A 22,716-nucleotide genomic window follows, 5' to 3' on the forward strand; every position below is an offset into this window, starting at 1 on the left:
AACCTGAACGAGAGAACGAGGCCTTCTCTGTGCGCTGCGCTCAAGAAATGTCAAGGGACGCCCGACTTCGGTTATGAGCATCATCGAGCGACATCCCTCCGGACAGCGGATGCAGTCCCCTGTCCATCGGGATCTCCTTCCCCCGGCGGGGCGGTCTGTTGCGTTTCGCCTGCGACACGTGGTTTTGCCGGCGCGACTGCGGCGGGGCGGCAGACATTTTGGCCCGATCGTCGTCGCCGCAACACTCATCGCCAGGTGTTTCCAGGCGCGTCTGCGGCGATGCGACCGCCTAGGGATCTCGTTCCAGTCATTGTGCCCGAAACAGGCGATGCCAAAGCAGGGATCTCATTCCAGTTATTGGGCCCGAAACAGGCGATGCCAAAGCAGGGATCTCGTTCCAGTCATTGTGCCCGAAACAGGCGATGCCAAAGCAGGGACCATCTTCTCGTTACAGTCATTGTGTCCGACCGGCAGCGCCACGACAGGGTGCTACGAGATCGTGCGCAGCGCCACGACGGGGTGCTACGAGATCGTGCGCAGCGCCACGACAGGGTGCTACGAGATCGTGCGCAGCGCCACGACAGTGTGCGTCACCATTAGCCCATTGTACATTCACGTGCTCGTCTTTTGAGGGGTTCCTTCTTGCCCTCAACTGCGAGAGTATAAAAACAGCTGCCCCCGGACGCCAAAGAGGAGGGCTCCGATTTCTTCTGTTGAGTGAAGTGCTCTCCCGTCTCTCTACTTCGGTCAAACCTGACCACCAACTCTTTGCGATGTTAAAATAAACAAGTTGTTTTGTTGTTACCAGTCGACTCATGCTTTGCCGGGACCTTCGGATGCTTCCAGTTGTACCCCAGGCCGCCAGGCCAACGCTACCCTTGGGGCTTGCGACCCAGGTACAACCACGGGCGTCAGCGCCGAGTTCCCATCCGATCGCTCCAGCGGTCAGATCCAAACATGACTCACTAACAGTGCTTGGTCCTAACAACGTGGCAATACGTATCTCGTCATTTTCATTCGTTCCAAGATTCTCAGTACCATCGGAATTCCCATTTGCCGAGCATATAAAACTTGCTATTTTGATTTCTTTTTGTAGAAGCTTAGCTTTTTTGATCGCTCGGTGCACACACTGTGCATCACTTTAGTTGTCAAATTTATGACTGCTGAGCTCGAGGTCACAGGTTCGATCCCGGACGCCGTGGCCACTTTTCGATGGAGGCTGAATGTTAAAGCGCATGTGCACCGTGCATTGGGTGCCCATTAAAGAACACCAGATGGTCAAAATGAATCCGGAGCACCTCTTCACATCATTTCATCTCTCTTCGGTTCGGGCTCGGATTTGGTCACGCGCGCGTATTTCATGTTCAAGGCTCCAATTCACGAAGATTTCCATTTGAAGAATGCAATTTGCCATTAGCCGGTCGCCTTCGCTAATTATGATATCAGGAGTTGGGATTGGCTGGAATTTGCCCCGACGAACAATTCTACTGTAAGAGCTTTTTGTGAATACGGGCTCAGGCTCGCTTCTACGTGCTTGCACCTGAACGCCCTTAGCTAAAAGCAACTTTAGCCAATAACCCCGAGCAAAGAAGGAAACTAAGAGAGAGAAATAGAAAAGAAGGAGAATAATCGAAGACTACGATTCGATGAATGAAAGAACGCTCCCGTGCAGGCGTTCAAGTTGAGTGACCATGCCAAGCTCGGTGCCGTCTATATAATTTGTTGGCTTGGTGCCCGGTGTATCGTCCGGGCTTCACGGTCGTCACTGCCGATTGTGTCATCTGTGAGCGCGCGCAGACTGCGCGGCTGCGTTGCCTTCCCACCACCGCGATCCGGCCCGCGCCCGTCGAGCTGAACACGCTCGTCGCTCAGTTCCGCGGCGGGAGCGATGCCTATTGAGCAGAGCGGCCGATGGCTACGCGGGACGATGCGGAGCGCTGACAGCGTCAGTTCCGAGGGCGGTGTCTGACAAGTAATGGCGCCACATTGAGCGTGGAAGCCGGTACGCCCGCCGACTGTCACTCTACGTTTCTTCGCGCGTGTTGTATCGCTGATGGCAATAGGCGTGCGTCATTCCTTTTCTAGCTGCCGAGTGGAACAAGCGGAACGTGTTGTTTCAGTAGGGCTGCATGCTACAGAGATGCGTTTGCGCGCTTCTTCTCATCGGCTTCTTTCTTTTTCTGTAGGTCGTGTTTAGTCGTTGAAGGATATTGACAGGGGCAGACACCTTATTTTCTCGGTTTGTCTCTCTGTGTTGTTCTTTTGTTGGCTCTTCTTCTTTTCCTTTACTTTTCGCGAAAATCTCGCAGGTTTTCCCCACGATGCGAGCTGTAAGAAAGGTGCGTTTCTGTTTCTTCGCTTTTCCAGAATTTTCTTTTCACCAGGCATAGAACGGCCTGAGCGGACATGAAACATTGTAAACGGGTTTTCCTGCAGGTATGGGGGAATCGAATTTACGGAGACAAAAATGAACAATGATAAATGAGATAATAAACGGCGGGGTGAAACAATGGACGTATCACAAACAACCGTAGGGATGTCGTAACGATTTGAGAAAGATATGTTTCGGTTGGGGGTGGGGGGATTTATCGATGGCATTGTACGTCCGAAAGCTACATATCAAATATAGCCAGACGCGAAAGAGCGGTGGACAGTGCCTAGCGGCTCCGCATGCTGTCCCCGAAGAGGAAACTGGTCTGCGCTCGTGTTTGTCGTTTCCAGCTGTGCATTCTTTTTGTCTGTTTTATTGAGCAGTTTTTACATTAAAAAAAAAAAACGCCTGTGGCAGGTTTCCCGCACTTCAAGTGGAGTATATGAAGATGCCGTACTTGCGAGAGAAATCGCTGAGTTGCACTTATAAAGGTGTTGTAATTATCGTTAAGTTGCTTACATTATAGCGCATGTAGAGATTGAGGAATTAAAGCCGACCGTTAGCGAAATAACATGCATTTAGTACTTTTCATATGCTACGAAATATGCTGGCGTTCCAGTCAATATTCCCAGTAAGTACTCTTCACGTTTGATATCTGTGGCAATGTATTCGTCTTTCATCGAAGATAAAATGGGACAACCAGGAAGGAAAGCTTCCTTGTAAGGATCTCGATTTGGTTCGTGATGATGCGCTGGGAAATTTCCACATTTGCACTCAGTGATTGTTTGAAGCGGGACGTGTGAAAGGTGTGTGCGCCACACGCGGCCCGTGCACATAGATTTAGGCTCACGTACGCTAAATAACCCCGGGCGGTCAAAATTAATCCGCTGTCCCACACTGCAGCGTGCCTCATAATCAGGTCGTGGTATTTGGCACGAAAAAACGCATAATATTTTATTTTTATGCCGCTCGCGTGTTTTAGACTTTTGATACAATATTATTTGGTTAGGTACAAAAGGTGCGCTAACGCTGTGAGGGGTGTCGTATAGCCGAGCACTCCGGTCAAATAAGTAAGCTCGCCTGGCGTGCTTTAACGTGTGCAGATGTCTCAGCACACAGGCGTTTATACATTCAACGCCCATCGAGAGGCAGACCCCGACCTCTGACTCAGCTGCATACCCCCGTGCCAGTGAACCACAACATTCGCGTTGACAGCACTTTAACACGATTATTTCTCTCTCGACCATCACTCGGGTGTGAGTTTTCGCTCAGGCGTCCTTTAAAAAAGTACGCAAGAATATTTGCTTAGAGTAAAAAAACAACAACTTAAAGCATAGTAACAAGACTCGCGCATGCGACGCTGCCGTACTTTAATTACGCACCACTTTCAAAGTCGGGCGTACTTTTCGGAAGAGTAGACGCGTCTTTGCTGTCATTAAAAAAACAAAAAAGCTGTCGCACTGACTTGCAAATAATTTAAATGCGCAGTAAAAAAACTTTCCCTTTTAGTTATCTAAGGGAAAAAAAAACGCCATATGCGCACTTTAAGAAGTGAGTGACGAAAGCTACAGAAAAGGGGCCTTTCTCCGCCTCGTGCATAGCCGAGCTTATTACTTGCGACATGTCGCCCAAGTTCCGTTCCCTCACAGGCAAAGCAAAAACAAAAGCAAAAAAAAAAAGAAAAACAAAGGAAATGAAAGAGAACGAGGAATTCTGATTGAATCTTATTTGAATTGTTAAGCCCTCGCTTCTGTGTGCTGAAACGATGGTAAAAAAGAAGTTCGGTGACTTGCAGTAGGACGGTGCGGGGCTTACCCTATAGGCCCTTTCTCCAAGTATACCGTCGATCGCTATTGGAATAACGAGTGCTTTTCAAGTTAAATGCGACATGGCCGCGCCTAGCGTGCCGCCTGCTTTCCTTCGCTCGAGGGAACTACTTGTGCGCGCCTTAATCCATTGGCAGCCATTAGAAAATAAGTAGGGGTGTTCGAATAGCGGAATTTCACTATCGAATCGAATAGGAATATTCGAGAAAAATTACCTCCGAATACCTAATCAAGCATTGAATATTTTCTAATTTCTAAACAAAGTGAGATATAAAGTTTCTATGAAGTCCCTATGGCTATAATATGGTGCTTATTTATATTATTTGTTACATGCGTATACCGCCGTTTGCAACACGACATCCGGAAAGCTGAGGAGTCTGTACATGAGAAATAACTCCTTTCAGTTATCTGGCGCAGCGTATATATTACAGTAAAGAAACAAAGGAACATGTCACCGGACGCCCATGGAGTTTTGTGCTCGCCGAAGGAAAGAGAGGTGCGTTGACAAAGCACCACACATAGTTTTAAAGGGATGCACTTATAGTGAGACTAGTTGAATGATCAGTTGCTTTGTCTAAATTGAGACCACAAATTCTTATGTAGGCTGCCTGAAAGCGAGGTATTCTTATCGAACGCTCAGAAATTATTCAACAGGAGCTCTCTTCCCAGCGCGTTCATTCCGAAACTGGAGCCTGCGCAACCGCGGATCTCCACCAGCAGAGTCATTCGTAAATGTCTTCACGTGCATCAATGCCTTGATCGGTACTCCCGTATAGGTGTTGTTACCCCTTGTATTCGAACATAAATAAATATTCGACAATTTCGAACGGGGGAAATATCGAATCGAACAGCAATGATTATTTCATTCATATTGAAAACTTAGAGTAGTCGTACACTCCTAAAAGAACTGCGGTATAAAGGTTATAAACAGGAATAAGGTGCCTCAGAAAGGCTGGCCAACGTTTAGATAGGAGGACTTATCTTCGTCAAAGACGGCCTCGTCATCCTCGGCATGTTAGTATTAAAGGCTTAGTAGAGTGACGTCACGTGCGGTTGTTGTCGGTGGTGGCTGGTTGTAAAGGGAGAGACTTGAAAGAGAATGAGAGCTGTCGCCTGACCTGTATTTGCGTGGTTCCTAAGACGAGAGGACAAGAGCGGGATTGTCGGAAGGCGGGGATAAAAGAGAAGAATGAAAATGAAAAAAAAAGAAATAGAAGAAGACACTAAGAGGGGAAAAAGAACAAGAAAAGATAAAGAAGGGCATGGGAGGGTTTTGGGGAAACTACAGGTTAGGGAGCATTCGCCATCTACCGCTGTATTATCTGCTTTTCGCTTGCCCCTCAGAGTGTGCCGTGGCCACGTGGTTGGCCAGATGGCATCCCTAGGGCGAGAGTTACCTGGCAGCCGGCTGGACTCGTGACGATTTTCTGAGTGAAAAGGACACGAACCATGGCCACATCCGTCGCTGACACAAAAGGCTATCCGTGCACTGGTGCAGTTATTCAAGTGCTACGGCCGGCCTGAGTAACGGTTTATAGACCTGTGCATCCTCCTGCGTCCACGCAGCGTTGACTTTCACCCTATTTCCTCTTTCTCTACCCCCAAATATCCTTTGCCCCAACGTAGGGTAGCACACCGAATGCTCGTCAGGTTGACCTCCCTACCTTTACTCTCCTTGCTTGCTCTTTCTTGGCGCGAGAGGATATATAAGACATGAAAATGTGCAAACGCAATCAGTTGCCGCAATGCTGCCCTGCAGCAGATCTGAAGTACAGTGTTCTTTGAAGGGATGCTCGAAGTGGGTGCTTTCATAGCCGAACATGCTGACCTTGTGTCTGTTACATGCAGATTGCTCAAAAGTTCGCTGCTGAACACTTTCTCTGGGCACGTAGTTTTAAACTGGTTTTCTCCAACAGTATATATTCCAATATAGTTACCAGCTGGCATATTTTTTTCTGAAGTTCTTACATCTTTAGCATGCAATGGGATTGCTGGAACAATCGAGTTTGCGGGTATTTTTAAAACTAATTCATAATTAGATACTAAGCCAATTTAATGGCACTGATACAGTGTCCAGCAACGTGCTTTATTGCGACGAGTGTGATGTGCTCGCATCTCGGTGTAGTTGCCGGCGTCCGAGTTCAGCACGTTGCAGCGCGTTCGACTCAACGCTCTGAATTTCGGTTGCGGCATTAACAGGTGCGTCGTAAAGAATCTCTCGTAGTCCGCTGAGCGGTTTGTGATAGCGACAGTCCGACTGTATTGAAGATAATTTACAGTAGGTACTTCCGTTGTTCTATCCCTCTCAGTTTCACTCACGCGCTCGTCTAATTTGGTTGAGAAATCAAATAGTTCTAAAAAAACACGAAACAAGAGAAGAATATAGCCATAAAGCAATAGAAATAATCAAGCCCTTTAAAGATAGCTTATAGTAATAGTACGGGCTACATACTAACACTTGACGTAAAGTACCAAATATATAGATATCATGCGTAATGCTGAGTCAGTCGTAAAAGGATGCCCTGAACACGCGCTTTACACCATCAACGGCATTATGAGCATTGTGGTTTTTCTGAGATCTTCAGAGGCACAGCGGGGAAGGCGCAAGAGAAAGTACAAGCGAAAGGACGACTTCAGCGAACGTGGTAACTTTCGCTCTCCTTTGTTCTGTGTCCCGCACCGTCATAACCATCTTTCCCACGTCGATACGTTGCTGGCTTACAGAATTACAGTCATTCTTATGAAAACGAATAAAGAAACATCATTCAGGGGATTACGAGGTTATCTCTAAAAACACATTTTGCATTAATTTCTGCAGTCGCGGAACAATCTAAACCGCATCTTTGCTTGAAAACAACAGCGGCGAATCAGCGCGATCTCTGTCGGGACACTTCAGTACGCACGACCTGTTGCGCTCCGCTCCGTCTCGCATTTTTGTTTCCCGGTGGCGCTCTGTTAATGCGAAGAGACGGAGCACAGCGGGGAGCTGACGGAGGCACTCTTATGCGGCAGCTTGAGCTCCGAGGAGAGATTACGAGCGTCCTGGGTTAGCCGGTGCGTGCCCGTTCGAGGGCCGCGCGTCTTTATGAAAGCGCTTCCCGCATCTGACGTTGAGAGATCGCACCTTTCTCTGGCCGGGCTCCATCCGCTTCTTTATCGGGCTCAGGCACGCGCGCCCTTCTGCCCCTTTCCACATTCTTATGGTGCCGCGTTCGAAGCGCTCTTGTGCGCAAACATTTGTTTCCCGCAAAACAAGTTCCGCATTAAGGAACCGCAGGCTCCCAAGATCTGATGGCAGCGAGGAATGCATGCGCTATACCCCGAAGCGCCGTTTAAATGGGAAAATTCTCCGGGAAAGAACGATTCCGGCCGGCAGCATAAAACTTGGCGATAGCGTTTTCAAACTCAAAGCAGGGATAGGAGCATGAAAGACCGACGATTCTGCCGCGGTCGCGTTGGAGTTGGTGGTGTGCTCCACTCTGAAAACAGCACTGATTGCTCGGAGACTCGCTGAACTCATCGCTCAAACCAGTCGTCTCTGTGAGCTTCCACGTTTCCACCGTCACTGGCCACTCACGCGAGCGTGGCATGCCGAAAAGCTTGGCGCACCAAGGTGAAACGCAGACCGGGCTCAAGTGCGGTCGGCCGGACGTGCTCCGGACCAGGCGGCCCACGCCGTCAGGAAAACCTTGCCCAGGCTAAACGTACTACTGCCCGCAGCGCGGGCAGCACGCGCGTGCCGCGTCCTGGGCACACTCATATTTCGTAGCCGTGGTGCATCTGCGTGACAGCTCCTGGGACCCGCGGCACGGTGCATGTGTGGCGCCCACGTCCCTCGTTGCCGACATCGATTGGTCCGGTGCAGCGGGGGTGCGCGCGCGGCGAGGCGTGGACATCCTTTGCCGGAAACTCATCAGAACACTTTCGCCGCGCGTGGCGAGTAATCCGCTGTTTCACCCTCGGCCCGACCGGCCGTCGCTTTCTCCCTTTCGTCCAGCTGAAACAAGCCATCGATCCGCGCCACTGTGACAGCACGCTGCAGGAACTAAGTGCCACTGGGCGCTCCTCCTTTCAGCGCCTAAGCGACATCAAGGAATGGCTTCCTGTGTTCTTTCTGCGACGTGTGCCTTTTCTTACGCTGCAGCTCTTTGCGTTCTTTGTTTCTTGTCTCGGAGAAGTAGCAGGTGGCAGAGGTCCGCACTTGAGCTGCGACTGGAGCTTTCGCAATCATTCCGAAAGTTCTACGAAGGTTCTGTTTTTCAGCTTCGTTGTTTTTTCCCCCCCTTTGACCTATATAAAGCGCAGTAGGTTTCTGAGACTGGCTTTCAACGCATTCCGGCTTGCTGAGCTCTGAGAAACAAAAGGAGGTAATGTACTTTTCCTCGCCTCACGCTGTCGCTTGTTGGGTAGACAAAGAAAAGCGACCGTTGGCAGCGGCAAACGGGTGGGTCCCAGAAGACGGCGCCTTTCTCTCTCTCTTTCTCTCTCCTTTTTGCAACAGGTCAGAGAAACAACTCGGTAGATGTAAGGTTAAGATGTACTGCGAGATTTGATTAGGCTGCATTACTCAAACGAATCAGGAGGATAAAGGAAATGGCGCTATGTATAAGGGGTAAAGGAGAAGAAAGAAGTTAACGAAAGGAGGAAATATATAGGGTGTCCCACATAACTTGAGCCACACATAAAAAATATGCAAATGCCACCTAGCTGGACACAATTAAGGTAATGTTGTTTGCCGTCGCTTGGACATACCCAGATTATTTTTTTGCATTCCGCCTAAGTACATAATTAGTCCTAAACAATTAATCAACTTATCAAATATTATAATTAGATCAAAGGTATCAGTGAGAAAATTAGAGAGCAACACGAAAGACACCCGATACATCTTTCTGTTGCTCAATACTTGTTACATAAAAGTGTTCTTCTAAGCATGAAAGAAGCCCGCGAATACAAGAAAAATTGACGTGCGACTGGCCTCTCGAGGCACTTCGCGTGTATTCACGGCTTATAGCACGTAGTGAGCAACAGAAAGTTGTATCAGGAGTCTTTCATATTGCTCTCCAATTTAATCATTGACAATTTTTATCTAAATATAATATTTGATAAGTGGATCAATGAATTAAGACTAATTATGTAATTGGGCGGAATGCAAAAAATAATCTGAGTATGCGAGGAAATAAATGCACTGCGCCCAATTCAAGACAAGGACGTAGAGGGACACGGACAAGCGCTAAGTTTCAACTGCTTTTATTCTTCGTCGCTCGTAAATGTACGTCTCTAGTCGCACATTCGCGAAGAATGTTATCATATTGTCACAACCACAGATTAAAGCAAGCCGGGCAAAAGCACTTCTCACTATCCATTAAAGAAATAGATGTCATTTACGCAAGCCTTCCCTCTAAGAGATATATAGAAAGCTTCCATCAGCGCCCGGACAGTGGTATCTTGGCTTTCACCCAAGATCTTTATTTTTCGGAAAGCAGGAACAAACATGCAAGCTTGAAAATGCGCAGGCAAATGCGCATTTCGTTTATTTTTAATTGAAAGTTCATGTTCCCTTGCACGACCGTTGACGCAACGTCCGGTTTGCCCAACATACGCCTTTCCACAAGGTAGCGGAATCTCGTAGACAACGCCAACCATGTATTTCACATACTCTCAAAGGTGCTTTTTTGCCGCAACCTCCGGGTTCTTTTTTTTTTCTTTTCAGCAGAGATTCTGGGGCAAAGCCCAGCCAGCTTGCGCGGGGCGAAAGAAACTGTCGGCACATTGTGCCTGCTCGCTACCTTGTTCAGGTTGTGGGATAGGCGACGCACATATGGCAACACATCTCGACGACTCCTACATAGCCACCCGGTTTTCACCCTGGAACGGCCTGCTTTTGTTTCACGCGGAAGGACTTCTGCAATTGCCGTTACGGCCGCGCAAGGGTATCCGGCATTAGCCAACATGCTTCGCGCAAGTGGACTAGAGACTTATATCGACGAGCGACGAAGAATAAAGGTTGTTGAAAGTGAGCGCTTGTCCTTGTCCCATACTGCGACCTTGTGTTGAATTTTGCGCAGTGCATTTATTTCCTCGCAGTATGAACCAACTCGCCCAACAACAGGTCTAATTTTATCTGAATATCTCCAATACGACGCAAACAGCATTACCTTGGTTCTGTCCAGCGAGGTGACGTTTGCATATTTTTAATGTCTGGCTCAAGTTACGTGGGACACTCGATATAGGACTTGGCTTCTCCTCACCTGTTGAGACGAATACTGTTCGCTTAACCTGGTGTGCGTTAAGGCCTTGTCTGTACATTTTAATCAACGACGCCGAACGCTGGAACTGTAATTCGCGCTGGTTCGGGGCAATACATGTTGTTGTTTTTTTGCCAGACATCTTTATAAAAATTCGGCGAACTCAAAAGAGCAGCGTTTCTTTCATTTGCTTTGTAAACAGTTCGTACACTTCAACACGATGGTTTCAGCATTCACAGTCCTCTGACAGGTGAAAAAGCTCGCGCAACTTTTTAGTAGGTTAGTGAATAGTGAGTGCTGTCGACCCCTGCGACAGGATGGAGAACGGTAACTGTTCTCGCGCGTGCGAGCAGGAACATGAGCGCATCGTTCAGCAGTAAAGCCTGTCATCGCAAGTCTGCGCTACGCATTTGTGTTCGGGTTCGTGTGGAGCGCACGAAGCGAACTCATGATCACAATCGAAACGTTTTTGGCATCGTCGTTTTATGCGTAACATCGCCACACCTTCCTTCTGTTGCGTTCGCAAACGCACATAGGACACCTCTGAGATTCAAATCCCCTCCTAACGAAAAAAAATATAAACGAATAAAAACTAGGTTGCAAGAATGAAAAGCAACTTTAAAACAGCGAGTGCTAAACCAATCCTAGAATTACATCAGAACAGCAGTGCTGATTTCAAAAGTGGATCTTCCGTTGATTTAAGCATGCGGGTGCCAGGTATCTTCCCATCTAGCCATTTTTGCGAGATGGGAAGAGCCTCACACAGGGTAAATTACCTTCAGCCGTTACCTCGCGTGCTTTTAATCACGCACACAGATAGACACGACAGACACACAAACACTGATAGGTGCAAGCACGCACCCAAAACGGGAGCGACTGAGAGAGAGCGAATAAGAAAAGGAGCTATATTAGCACACTCTAGTGGCTCACCACTTTTCAAGCGTCGTGTCAAACCGAATGCCGCTTTGACATTCGAAGCATTTTTTGTACTTAAAGCAGTAGCTTAACCTCATCTCTGTTTAGCTTAAGGATATTTTTTTTTACATTAGTTCCTTCCGCCACTTTAATCCATGGAAGTCAATAATAAATTAAATTCTGCTACGCTCTGGTGCTATTGTTTCAATCATCACTTACAGCGCATACATAGACAAGGGACAAAAAAAGGACGGCGAAGACAAGAGCTTGTCTTCGTCGCCCTTTTTTTGTCCCTTGTCTATGTATGTGCTGTAAGTGACAATTGATACCATGGAATACCAACTAGCCCGTACCCAAACCTTGCTGGTGCTATTGACGGATAAACTCATAACAATAAATTATGTTGAAGATGTGTGTAGTTTGCGTCTTGGTTTCTTGATTTTAACTTGCCAATAGTACATACTTTTGCGGAGTAATAGAATCGAAAGTGTGGGGGCGCTACTATTTTTTTCGAACGGACAGGTTACTTACACCACCAGTGAAGTTCGCATCAAGGGCCGATTTCTAGTTTTCTAACAGAATTTCAGCGAATTACTTTTTCACACCGTATTGTTTCGAAGCGAGCCGTTTCCTGAACTGGCCGGCTAGTACCAAAGAACGACCTACAGACGCAATGGAAGTTCCGGGAGCAGTTTATTAAATTTCCTACGTGCCCTTTGCCATGGTTGCGATACAGCCTTTCATGTGCATAAGCGACGCCGTTACAGGCTATACATCGGCGGCGAAAGAAGATTGCCGCGGAGTTGGTGGAGTGCCCGCAGGCGAGGCACAGTGCAGCGCTTCGTTTCCGAAAACGTGAACACAACTAAAAACAAAAAAAGCCCTCGCTACGGGGGTCGGAAGATACGTGAACGTGGTTGCTCCGCCAGAGCGGTAAAGGAATTATGTATCGATGGTAGTTGTGGCCGGCTGTCGAAAGTCTCGGTGCACGAAATGGAATCGGGAGTGGCGAGCCCGCATCGCTCTGAGCGACGGCCCTGCCGCGCACTTATGACGGGGGTAGGGGGCAGAGATGCCCCGGGGCGTCCAGGCGGCAACTGGCGCCCATTCGGGGATTGCGGTCAAGTTGCCGGGTTGGCGCAACAAGAGCGCACGTTGTTGCACGCCGGCGGACGTGCCGCCGGGCCACTAGCGCGGTCAGGGTAAACAGCGGAAGTCGTAGGACTGCACCCCTATTTTTATTTTTTTTTTGCTCGCTGGCCAACTTTATTACTGACTGGGGTGGAAATAGCCCTAACCACCTGAAGAAGATTAAAGGGCATCCCCCTTCCCCCTTGCCGCCCCATGTGTTTCCCTGAGGGCCTCTCGCTTTTTTTACTGTGCTGGCTACATTTATTAGCGTCGGCGCCGGGGATGGCTAGTGCCGCCTGCTCTCGTCGGTCCTGCTGAAACGGCGCTAGTTGAGAGCTGCGCGGCACTGACAATTTCGCTGCCGCCGCCGCGGATCCGCGCGATTACGTTTGTTGTGCCGGGCCACAGCTGCAGCTTTTGGGGCCCGTTACTTATTTACGTGCACCACGGGGCAGGCGCGAAAGCCACTCCGGTCTGCGTCCCTTCTCTGTCCACGACTGCTCCCAGGAAACTTTGCTGGACCAAGAATTCCAACTGTAGCGAGCGCCCCGAGGCGCCCAATGTTCCTGACGGTGTCACTTAATTACTACTCGGGCAGCGTACAAGAACTGACTTCTAAGGGACGCCTTTATGTGGCCACGTCCCCCCCGCAACTTTCCAGTCAGACGGCCGGCATTTCTTGGAGAAGGCACGCGCCAGAGTGTACGGCATCAACGCAGACGACGGCTCGCTTCTTGCTATCGATAAAGCAGTGAAAGGCCGCATTGGAATGCTAACACGGGTAGAGGCGTAACCATTCTGCTTACTATGAGAAAACACGCTAAGAAAGGACAAATCGGAGCAATTTGTGTTCCTGGAATTCAACATTTTGGCGCCCGTCCAATTTCTTTCTTGACGTGCGACTTTGGCCGCGAACAGCGATTCGCGCTGGGATAGAACGCCAAACAAGTTACGCATAAGATAAACAAGAAATGGAATTCGGGTTTCACCGGCACTGCTCATTTTCTACAAGTAAAGGTTACAATAAATACATGCGCACTTTTTTTCATAAATGTGGCTTTTGCAAATATTCACTTGACTAGGGGAAAGAAAATGCATGCTCCGCATTCATCTTAGCTTTACTAAAAGCTCCAAGGAGCCAGGCTTTCATGCACTCACTCTGATGTCGGTGGAGCTGAATATATTCGTAAGCGCTCCATTTCATCGAATTGGAAGGGACCTTTAAAGTGAATGAAATGGAACGGGTCCAAGTGAAGCAGATGTTCCGTGGGATAGAAATAACAAAAGGAGCATTGCTCCGTCTCTCTCTCTGTCTTTCTGCTTTTCTTTTTTTCTTTTTTATTCTTTTCGGTTCACCTATTGATTTATCTGGGTATTCACAGTAACACACATCATTCTAAAATAAAGATTTAAAAAATACTCCACCGGGCTAGGAAAAATTTACCGAAGAAGTTATTTCATGCCATCGAGATTCCAACCATTGTTCCGGAACTCCGACGAGTAATCATGCTGTGACCCGAAGGCTGGGCTTTTTTCTGCTACAACAATGCCTAGCAGACAAAACACACTTTACAGGAGAATCACGCGATATCTTGCGCCGCGGCCATCCATTTGTTTGCCCATCCTATTTACTACTGATAGCAGTTACTTTTTCTTCTCTACTTCGTTTATCGTAACTGTTCTCTATACCTATGAAAGTGCACTTATTGTAAGAGCAAACCAACAAAGGACACCTGTAAGGATACTTCAATGTACGCACCCCTCATTTGATCATAGCAAACCGTGAGGGACATGTATAGCATCTAAATGACATTGTCATTAAAGACGTGAACTAAGCGTGACGCAACTCCATGAACAATTGCGAATCTTAACGATAATGACGATTTGTACACTCAATCGCATTTTGCGCATTTTTCTAATCAGGCGCCGAGTGCGCTATTTGAGCTCAATATGAAAAACATATGATTCTGACATAACACTGCTCCCTTTGTCTGTAAGGGTCTCTTCATCTCTTTTACCGCGGTATATAATCCGTTCTACTATAAGTGTATACTATAATTAATATCTATAAGTAGGGAATGACACATACTTTGTATTTGTATGTTTGTTACTATGTGTTCATTACATTATTTTGAAAACCACTTCAATTTGTTGTTCCAAGAACTAAAGCCATCGTTATTGCTTTGTGGTGCTTATTTTTAACAATGAGCATCTTGTTCCAGCTATTATTATTATTATTTTGTATAGTAATGTCCTCCTGGTTTGGCCTTGTGCGAGATAGGCTCCATTGTAAACAAATAAATGATCTTAATATACGCACTTCAAGAGTGAGTTCAACAGTGATTTACTATAGTCCTATTTCGAAACCGTGTTCTTCGAAATACCTTTTTATTCGTCGTTACAGCCTCGGAAACTGACCTCTTTTGTTTTGTTATTCTGAATGCTGCTCTCGCCGGAGCCATTGTTTCTCCTGAGTAAAAAGCTTTTTTTAAAATAATTAAACGAATAATTTACTGGGCGATTAATTCACTTGCTAATATTTAATAGTTTAGTTTTCTTATTTCCCTGAGGTTTGAAGGAGTGTATGATCATGTGAGTAATTTATTATATCTGTGTCACAAAATTCTTTCGACAGTACGGTAGCGATAACCAATGATTGTTGAAATCATTGTTGAAAACCAGCTCTCAATACGGAGCCAATGTAGTTCGCGGATTTTAGTGGCACTCGGTATCAGTAGTCGTTGAAAAGGCGCCTGTTACCCAGGAATTACACAGCATTTAAATACATTTGCGCAGTAGATATATAGTTTGCTCTTAGCATCGTGTACCAACAAACCCAACACCAAACTCGCCTGTAGACATGTAATAGCAAAGGAAATCGACATTTGCTCGTTCTCCGGCTTAACAAAGCTGCCTGTTCTGTGTCACGCAGCGCTGTCTCGGTGGCCTTGGGCCTCCCGTCCCTTGGCCGTGGCGGAGCTGGCGCCGACCGGCGGAATGACGCGCGTGGGCAACCAGACCAACAGCACGGACCCGGCAGCGGTCAACTCGCGCATCTTTGTGGGAAACCTGAACACGCACGTGGTCTCCAAGGAGGACGTGGAGCGGCTGTTCAAGCGCTACGGACGCATCATCGGCATCTCTATGCACAAGGGCTACGCCTTCGTCCAGTACACCGACACTTACGACGCGCGCAACGCGGTGCTTGGCGAGGACGGTCGCACCATAGCGGGCCAGATCCTCGGTAAGTGGTTCTCAGAATTGCGAAATTCCTGTTCATCTATTTCTGTCTCACGCACATCCCAAATCGCATATGGCTTGCCATGACCAGAGCCCTTTGTGTCCTGCATCCTGCACCTGTGACGCACGCTAGCCGGCATGGGCGGCGACACTCTGCTTTGCTAGACGGAGGCAAAAGCTTCTTTTATTCTGAAGCGTATGCTACGCTTAATAGACGTGCGCAATGGAAGAGATGGACGAGATTCACATAGCGTGTTATGTGTGTTTCGTCCGTTTCGCCGTTGTCCACGTCTGTTAAAAGCGACGTGCTCTTCACTGTGCTCAACCAACGCGCGCTACTAGCTGTGTTGACCAACTTGATTTCATTCTTCTCGTACAGGCTTCGACATGTAACGTCGCAGTCCCATCATTCGGACCATTGTCCAACGTAAACGCTCTCAAGTCTAAACATTCGCCCGAATTCGTTGTACGAACAATGGGCAAACTAATGTAAGCGTTTTCTAGTCATTGCCATTCATAACAAGGAAACTACGTACACTGTTTGAATCTTTCTGTGTTCGTGCATTTTGTTAGAACACATGTATCAGCGTCATTTAGGCTCTTCCTAATTCAACGAGGCTGTAAGGAAAGGCAGGGACATGTAACAGGCTAAACATCTAAGCAATACGAAGAGAGAATGAAAAGTATTCCAGAAATAAGGCGTTGGAACGTATGTTTTAAGAAAAGGAAAACAAACGTAGAAGACTAATATATAAAAGCAGTTTCTCATGCTGCGATTTCCCTCATTTTTATTAATAAAATACTGTCAACTCGTTGTTTTGATGACCCCAATTTTAACGCACCACTTACGGGCGTTTACGTTTGGCTAATTAAGTTATGGTCAAACGCGTATAGCCACAGAGGCTGTCAAGAGAACTGGAATTCTATTACTACCCACATTTTTTATGATTTTATATAGTAGAATATGATATGTGCGCCATTAGTGGCCCATTTTTGTTAATGTACCGTAGGAACAAAGTGGAAAGAAGCCATTAAACAAGTATTTAATGCTTAGTTTAGTTAAAATCCAACCAGGTTTCAAAGGCACTTATTGCTGAATGAGGAATTTTTTCAGATATTGCTTTTAAATGTCCCTTATAATTGCACTATACTGCCAATGATGATACTGCTTTTTCCGAGGAAGCCCGGCGCTAACGACGAGATTTACCAAGAATGAATATAAAGATAGAATGAAAGCAAGAGCACGAAAAGCAGGGAGGTCAACAATAGTAGTGTTCGCTTTGAAACACTACATTGGTGGTAAGGAAACAGAAGGAGAAAAACGGGGAGAGTGTAAACACCGCGCACTACCACGAGCATGCACAGGATGAGTATAAATGGTCACTCGGGCAGGTGCACCTCCAGAAATGCATTAGTGACGGAATAGCTGATAGCTGAAATTGACGTTTATGAATGCTTTTTTCTTACTGCATTGGAATGTTTAATGGTATGACGCCAAATCCTGTAGGTGCGACGTCTAATAAATAGTCCAACGTCCAATAAATAGTCCAACGTCCAATCCGATGTCCAATACTGTAGATGCTAGCAAACCACGGAGTGCTTGTTGTGCACCTGTCCTCGATACGACGTCCAACACCTGCAACTTTACACCGGCTGGACTCCAGACCATCTCCCGAGTAAAAAATACTGGAGATCGCGGCAACGCCGGTCGCTGGTGGAAAAAGTCAGCTGATATCCCAAATATGTAAACAAGCACTATTTTGGGTTTCGGCATGTCAAAATTGCTTCACATATTGTAATCAGGCAACAAAAATTTCGGCATGTAATTATTTTCGTTCTTATATGACAAAAAAAGAAAAAGAGACTTCTTTTTTCTTATATGCACGGGGACGTTTTTTTTTTCCCAGTTCTTTCCTTGGCTTGCAAATTGCCCTTCCTAATTTATTCGAATTCTAATTATAGGTGGTAATTTACAACATTCTGCGCAATTTCATTCACAGTTTAAGAGCCTCAAAACTAGCTTGACGAAAACTTACGGTTAAATAAGGGGACAAGTTTAGCCTTGCAGTTAAGGCTCAAGACGAAGTAGTTTCTTCTATATTGATATCTGTTTCTTCATTTTCTTCCCCGTTCGCTCGTAGCTGTCGCCAAATAAGTAATACGCGGGAGAGGCAAGATACCTGGTCAGAACTTGCCTTACATCCTGTCGCATCATTTGTAAAGGAAAGCTGTAGCGTGCTTAACTAGTCTTTAACAGCTTCTCTGAAAATAGAAAGCATCGGCGCACAGTTTATGATGCTACGTCCCCCTCTTCCACAAGGACGTGCTCGGGGCCCGCTGTCGAGATTGCGATAGCAAGAAACGTAATGGCTCAAATGACGCAGGCTCGACTCGTAGATCGCGCTCGGAGGGGGGCAAACGTTCTCCGCCAGCCCGTGTGCACGCCTGTCCGGTGAAGCGGCGCGGGAAGTCATCGTAACCCATCCCCCGCCCGCCCGGTCGGACGAGATCCGCGCCTGTGTGCACGCTGCTCTGTCGCACAGCAGAGCGTTTATTTCGGTCGGTTGCTTTCAGGCGTCACATCGCTGTGCGCAGAGTGGCGAATGCAGTTTGTCCTGGTCCAGAATTAGAGCGCGTGCTTTCAGTCAAGCGGGAGCATGCAGCGGGTCGTCGACGTTTCTGTGCGAGCCAATTGTGTGGCGTCTGACCTCGCCCTGGCGGCTCCGCGTCGAAACGGAAATGACCCTACCGCGGCGCTCGCGCAGACGCGCAGCACTGTTGGTTCCGTGTCCTCAGCGCAGCTGTTCCTCCGCTGCACGAAAGCACAGACGCTCGGAACATCTTTTTTTTTTTTTTGCTTTTCTCCCGCTTCGCATTATTCATTCAACCGCTGTTGGCTCAAATGTCTCCCCTAGCTGGCCTCCCTTGATTAAGTTTTGGCTTTCCGCTATCTTTACAGGTGTAGCTCTCAGGTCTCCCTTTTTACCTTAATTTGCCTCGATTTGTTCGTGTGCGGTGCTCTGATATGCATATATCGGAATCGCAGTCGACTACCTTTTCCAAATGAACCTGGCGAAGTGCAATTCTTTTCTGACGAGTATTTCAATGCGCACTGACGTGTTAGAAAAAGTGCACACATTGAAATAATTTTTAAGAGGCTTAATATCTGTAGCGTAGGGCTTAGAGTCAGTAAATAAAACGTTAATTAGTGGTATGTTGTTAACGAACTCGTTCATCGATGTGGCTAAGCTGTGTCCGCCTCTCCTTATAACCTGAATGCACGGATGAAGTTGGGCTGTCCTCAATGTGCATCTCCTTCAAATTCTTTTCAGACGTAATACGGGCTGCGTCCAACATAACTATTCAAATATCCTTTATATATCCTCAATGTTCAAGCTTCCGTTGTTCTATACGCATTACCTGGATTGTTATTCTGTGCTGCACATGTGAAATCTGGGAGGAAGAATTCTCCGTGACAGTTCCTTATTAAAAGTAGATGCTTTTAATGTGCACGTTTCTAGTGATCGAGAGCCAAAAAGCAAAGGCTTTTTGGAAGCATTAACTGAATGTCAGAAAAAAAAAACAGGCGTATATGTGACAGATATGCGAAGCAACAGCGATAGATGCATCATTAACTCGCGGAGTGACCCCAAATTTTTCGATGCTCTATCTAGTACACACGCAGATAAATACTACTTTTCTAATATTTTTATTTCATTAAAAGACTGACAACGGAGTTTTACAGTCTGTAAACTATACAGGGAAGGCGACACAGTGGGACGCTTAAAATAATCCTTTTGTGACTGTCCTCGCGACAATTTACAGAGACGATCGCTCGCAATCGCGATAGTGTGCTTTGACCAAAGACCTCTAACAGAGGAACTTATTTTAGAATGCCGACATCACAAGCCATCGCAGCGCAAGGCGACGAGGGCACTGTTGCGGTTTTTAAGGGCAACGTAATTGGACAAGCGGCTGTAGCGTGAACAGATGTTTATAGTGCTGCAAGTGCTACTGTGCTGTGCGGTGACGGTATGCGGTGACAGTGACCAACTGTGATTGTATGTCTATGCTCCTTTCTTTCTTTATCTCTACTTTGCTATCACTTTACCTCCCCCTCCTCTCTCTCCCCAGCGTAGGGTAGCAAACCGGATCTTCCCATCTGGTTAACCTCCCGCCTTTCCCTTTTCTTCTCTCTCTCTCTTTCTCTCTTTGAAAGGGATGGATTAACGTACATGCCGCTGCAAGTGTTCAGTGTGTTCATGTCGTGTGCACACAGTCCTGATCACAGCACTATAGAGCGAGAAAATAGCTCGTTCTTTCGCTCCCTAACACAAAATTTCGAGTCTGTGGTGACTTTGGTGGGCATATGTCCTTGCGATACAGCTAGTCCCCATCACCTCCTGCCCACAAGCTGCTGCCGAAGCCTTCTAACAGTCTCTTTACAACGAACAGATTTATTCCTTGTCGATTTTTTCACCGGCGTATAAACATTTGATCTGTTATGATGACTCCCACGCATTGTTGTATTAAACGCTATAGACTATAAAGACTATATGCAACTTGATTCTTTTTAATGCCATTATTTCATATCCAATGAAGGAATTGACCACCGACATAAGCAAAGTTCACAATATAGTGGGGAAAGCTCACAGTCGTTATAATAAAGCCTTGGCATGTTATTATGTTAAATAGTATGTTAAATGTGGTATGACCAAAGCCAACTGCCATAGCTGTGAAATAAGAAGGCAGGCGAAAGTGCTAACGCCAGTCTTCTGCAGCGACTTAGCAACGGTTCCATGTGCTACCGAGCGGCCATGACGAAGACAGGCTACCTCTAAAAATACTTCCCCAAAACACTGAAGAAGAGAAGCAAGATGGCAACGACAGGGTTGAAGTAAATACAGCGCAAACGAGTTATACTGATGTCGAATAAGTGTGCTTTCCGAGTGATTGAATTAGAATGCTCTCGGGCATTTGTACATCAGCCACAGGAATCAGTCCATTACGTGCCAAGTCACGTCTACGTGAGAGGGCATCTGTCGGTGGTCGCGCGACTGAGGAAAGGCGTGGGAGGTCACACCAATATGAGCACGCGGGGAACTCCTACAACTCCCAATGGTCTCGGGACTGCTCCGGAAAATAGAGAAGCACGCTTTCGCAATTTAGTCCAGCAGACGCGGTGCAGCACACCGCCCTGCAGGCGCGTGGGAGCGCGTCAAATAACGCGTGCGCGCGGTTGCCGCCTTGACACACATTCAGACGACAGTCAGAGGAACGCTGTAGCTCTTGCTCTTTAAAATTGTTACAGCCCTATATTCTGCGCGTGTCGGCGTTCCGTGGCCACTGAGGCTTACCTAACTGGAGCGCTAAGCAACTCGGAAGAGCCGCCAGTGTAAACAGCCAATTATGCTACCCCGGCTAGCCAGCGGGCGTACGTGCTCGCGCCTCCCGACACAGGGGAGAAAAAAGAAAAGAAAAAAAAAAGCTTTTGCACGTCTGGCAACTGAACAGCTTGCTACGCATTCTCCTTCAGTGGCGAAATTTGATTAGTCACTGCAACCTCGGCTTTTACGTGCGCGCGAAGCCGTGTTGTGCGAACGGGGCAACGCGGTAAGAAAGAGAGAAAATGAAATAAGTCAGAAGCGAAGGAAAACGAGGCAACTGACTACTCTCCGGCCGCGTGTTGTTTGCCCAGTGGGCCGATATTTTGGGCTCAGATTCATTTGTTCCTGTCTACCCACTCTGAAAAAATGAGGGTTTTTGGTTTCAGCAGCTGTTTCCCAGCGGACGTAACGTTAGCCAAAATAAATATAATGGCCCTGCTGGTCCAATATACACAAAAGCGCTGCTCATTCAAGAGGAGTTGTTGCTTCGTCCACTGATATTTTTAAAAAATTATTTTTTAATATAACGGTGACATATTTAGTTTATATATGATAACGATAATACGGGATGGGGAAATAAATGGGGGGGGGGGGTTAGAGTGATATAATAAATATGTCACTGCTTACATTTTTTTAGACAACTTTAGACAATTACAAAAAGGCAGCTGCCTGTTATTGCCTGTACAGAAAGCATTCCTCGTCATCTACGCATCGATGAGTACCTCTAATTTGTAACAATATATTTAGCAAAAAATATTTTTTTGTAGTAAATCAGACGAAAAATGAGCAGACAGACAAGGTTAAAGGATTCGACCGCTGAAAAAAAAAAGGAACATGGTGCAGAGACAATTTACCATGAGAGAGAGATAAGTCGTAAGGGAAAGGCAGGGAGGTTAACCAGGCTGAGCCTGGTAGGCTACCCTGCAATGCGGAAGCGGGAAAGGGGATTGAAAGAGGAGACGGAACAAAGAAGGTCACAGTCGTCACTGCTACGCACACAACTTTCAATGTAAGCGAATAGCCTGAACGAACGAACGAACGAACGAACGAACGAACGAACGAACGAACGAACGAACGAGCGAGCGAGCGAGCGAGCGAACGAACGAACGAACGAACGAGCGAGCGAGCGAGCGAGCGAGCGAGCGAACGAACGAACGAACGAACGAACGAACGAACGAACGAACGAACGAGCGAGCGAACGAACGAACGAGCGAGCGAGCGAGCGAACGAACGAACGAGCGAGCGAACGAACGAACGAACGAACGAACGAACGAACGAACGAACGAACGAACGAACGAACGAACGAACGAACGAACGAACGTTTTTCATACCGAGCGCTCTACTACCGCATCTAAGCTTTCAGACACGTCAAAGCACACGCTCAATAGCACGTGCGTATAAAATAGCTCTAAAATTGATGTTCGGCGGTGAACGCGCCGCGCCGCTCTTTTGCGCGACAGAATGCGCCCTTTGCACGTGCGCCTTAACGCACGTCCGACTACTGACCGTCGATCAACGACCACAACTACAGCCTGCCGACCGCTTCCAATCACAAGAAATGGGCGAAAAAGGCAAAGAAATCTATTCGCTTTAAAAGTGTG

The 22,716-nt window shown here is 47.1% G+C and overlaps 1 protein-coding gene across 1 annotated transcript in view; it reads left to right on the forward strand.

The window, feature by feature from the left end:
• LOC142564867 (uncharacterized) overlaps window positions 1-22,716 on the forward strand; it is a 262,653-nt gene that overhangs the window by 44,604 nt on the left and 195,333 nt on the right. The window contains exon 2 of the mRNA XM_075676059.1: window positions 15,421-15,732. Within this exon, the coding sequence (XP_075532174.1) occupies window positions 15,486-15,732 (247 nt within the window). The 5' untranslated portion in view covers window positions 15,421-15,485. The remainder of the gene's footprint in view (window positions 1-15,420; window positions 15,733-22,716) is intronic.

The sequence above is a fragment of the Dermacentor variabilis genome, chromosome 1, assembly GCF_050947875.1.
Source record: "Dermacentor variabilis isolate Ectoservices chromosome 1, ASM5094787v1, whole genome shotgun sequence".
Taxonomy (NCBI): Eukaryota; Metazoa; Arthropoda; class Arachnida; order Ixodida; family Ixodidae; genus Dermacentor; species Dermacentor variabilis.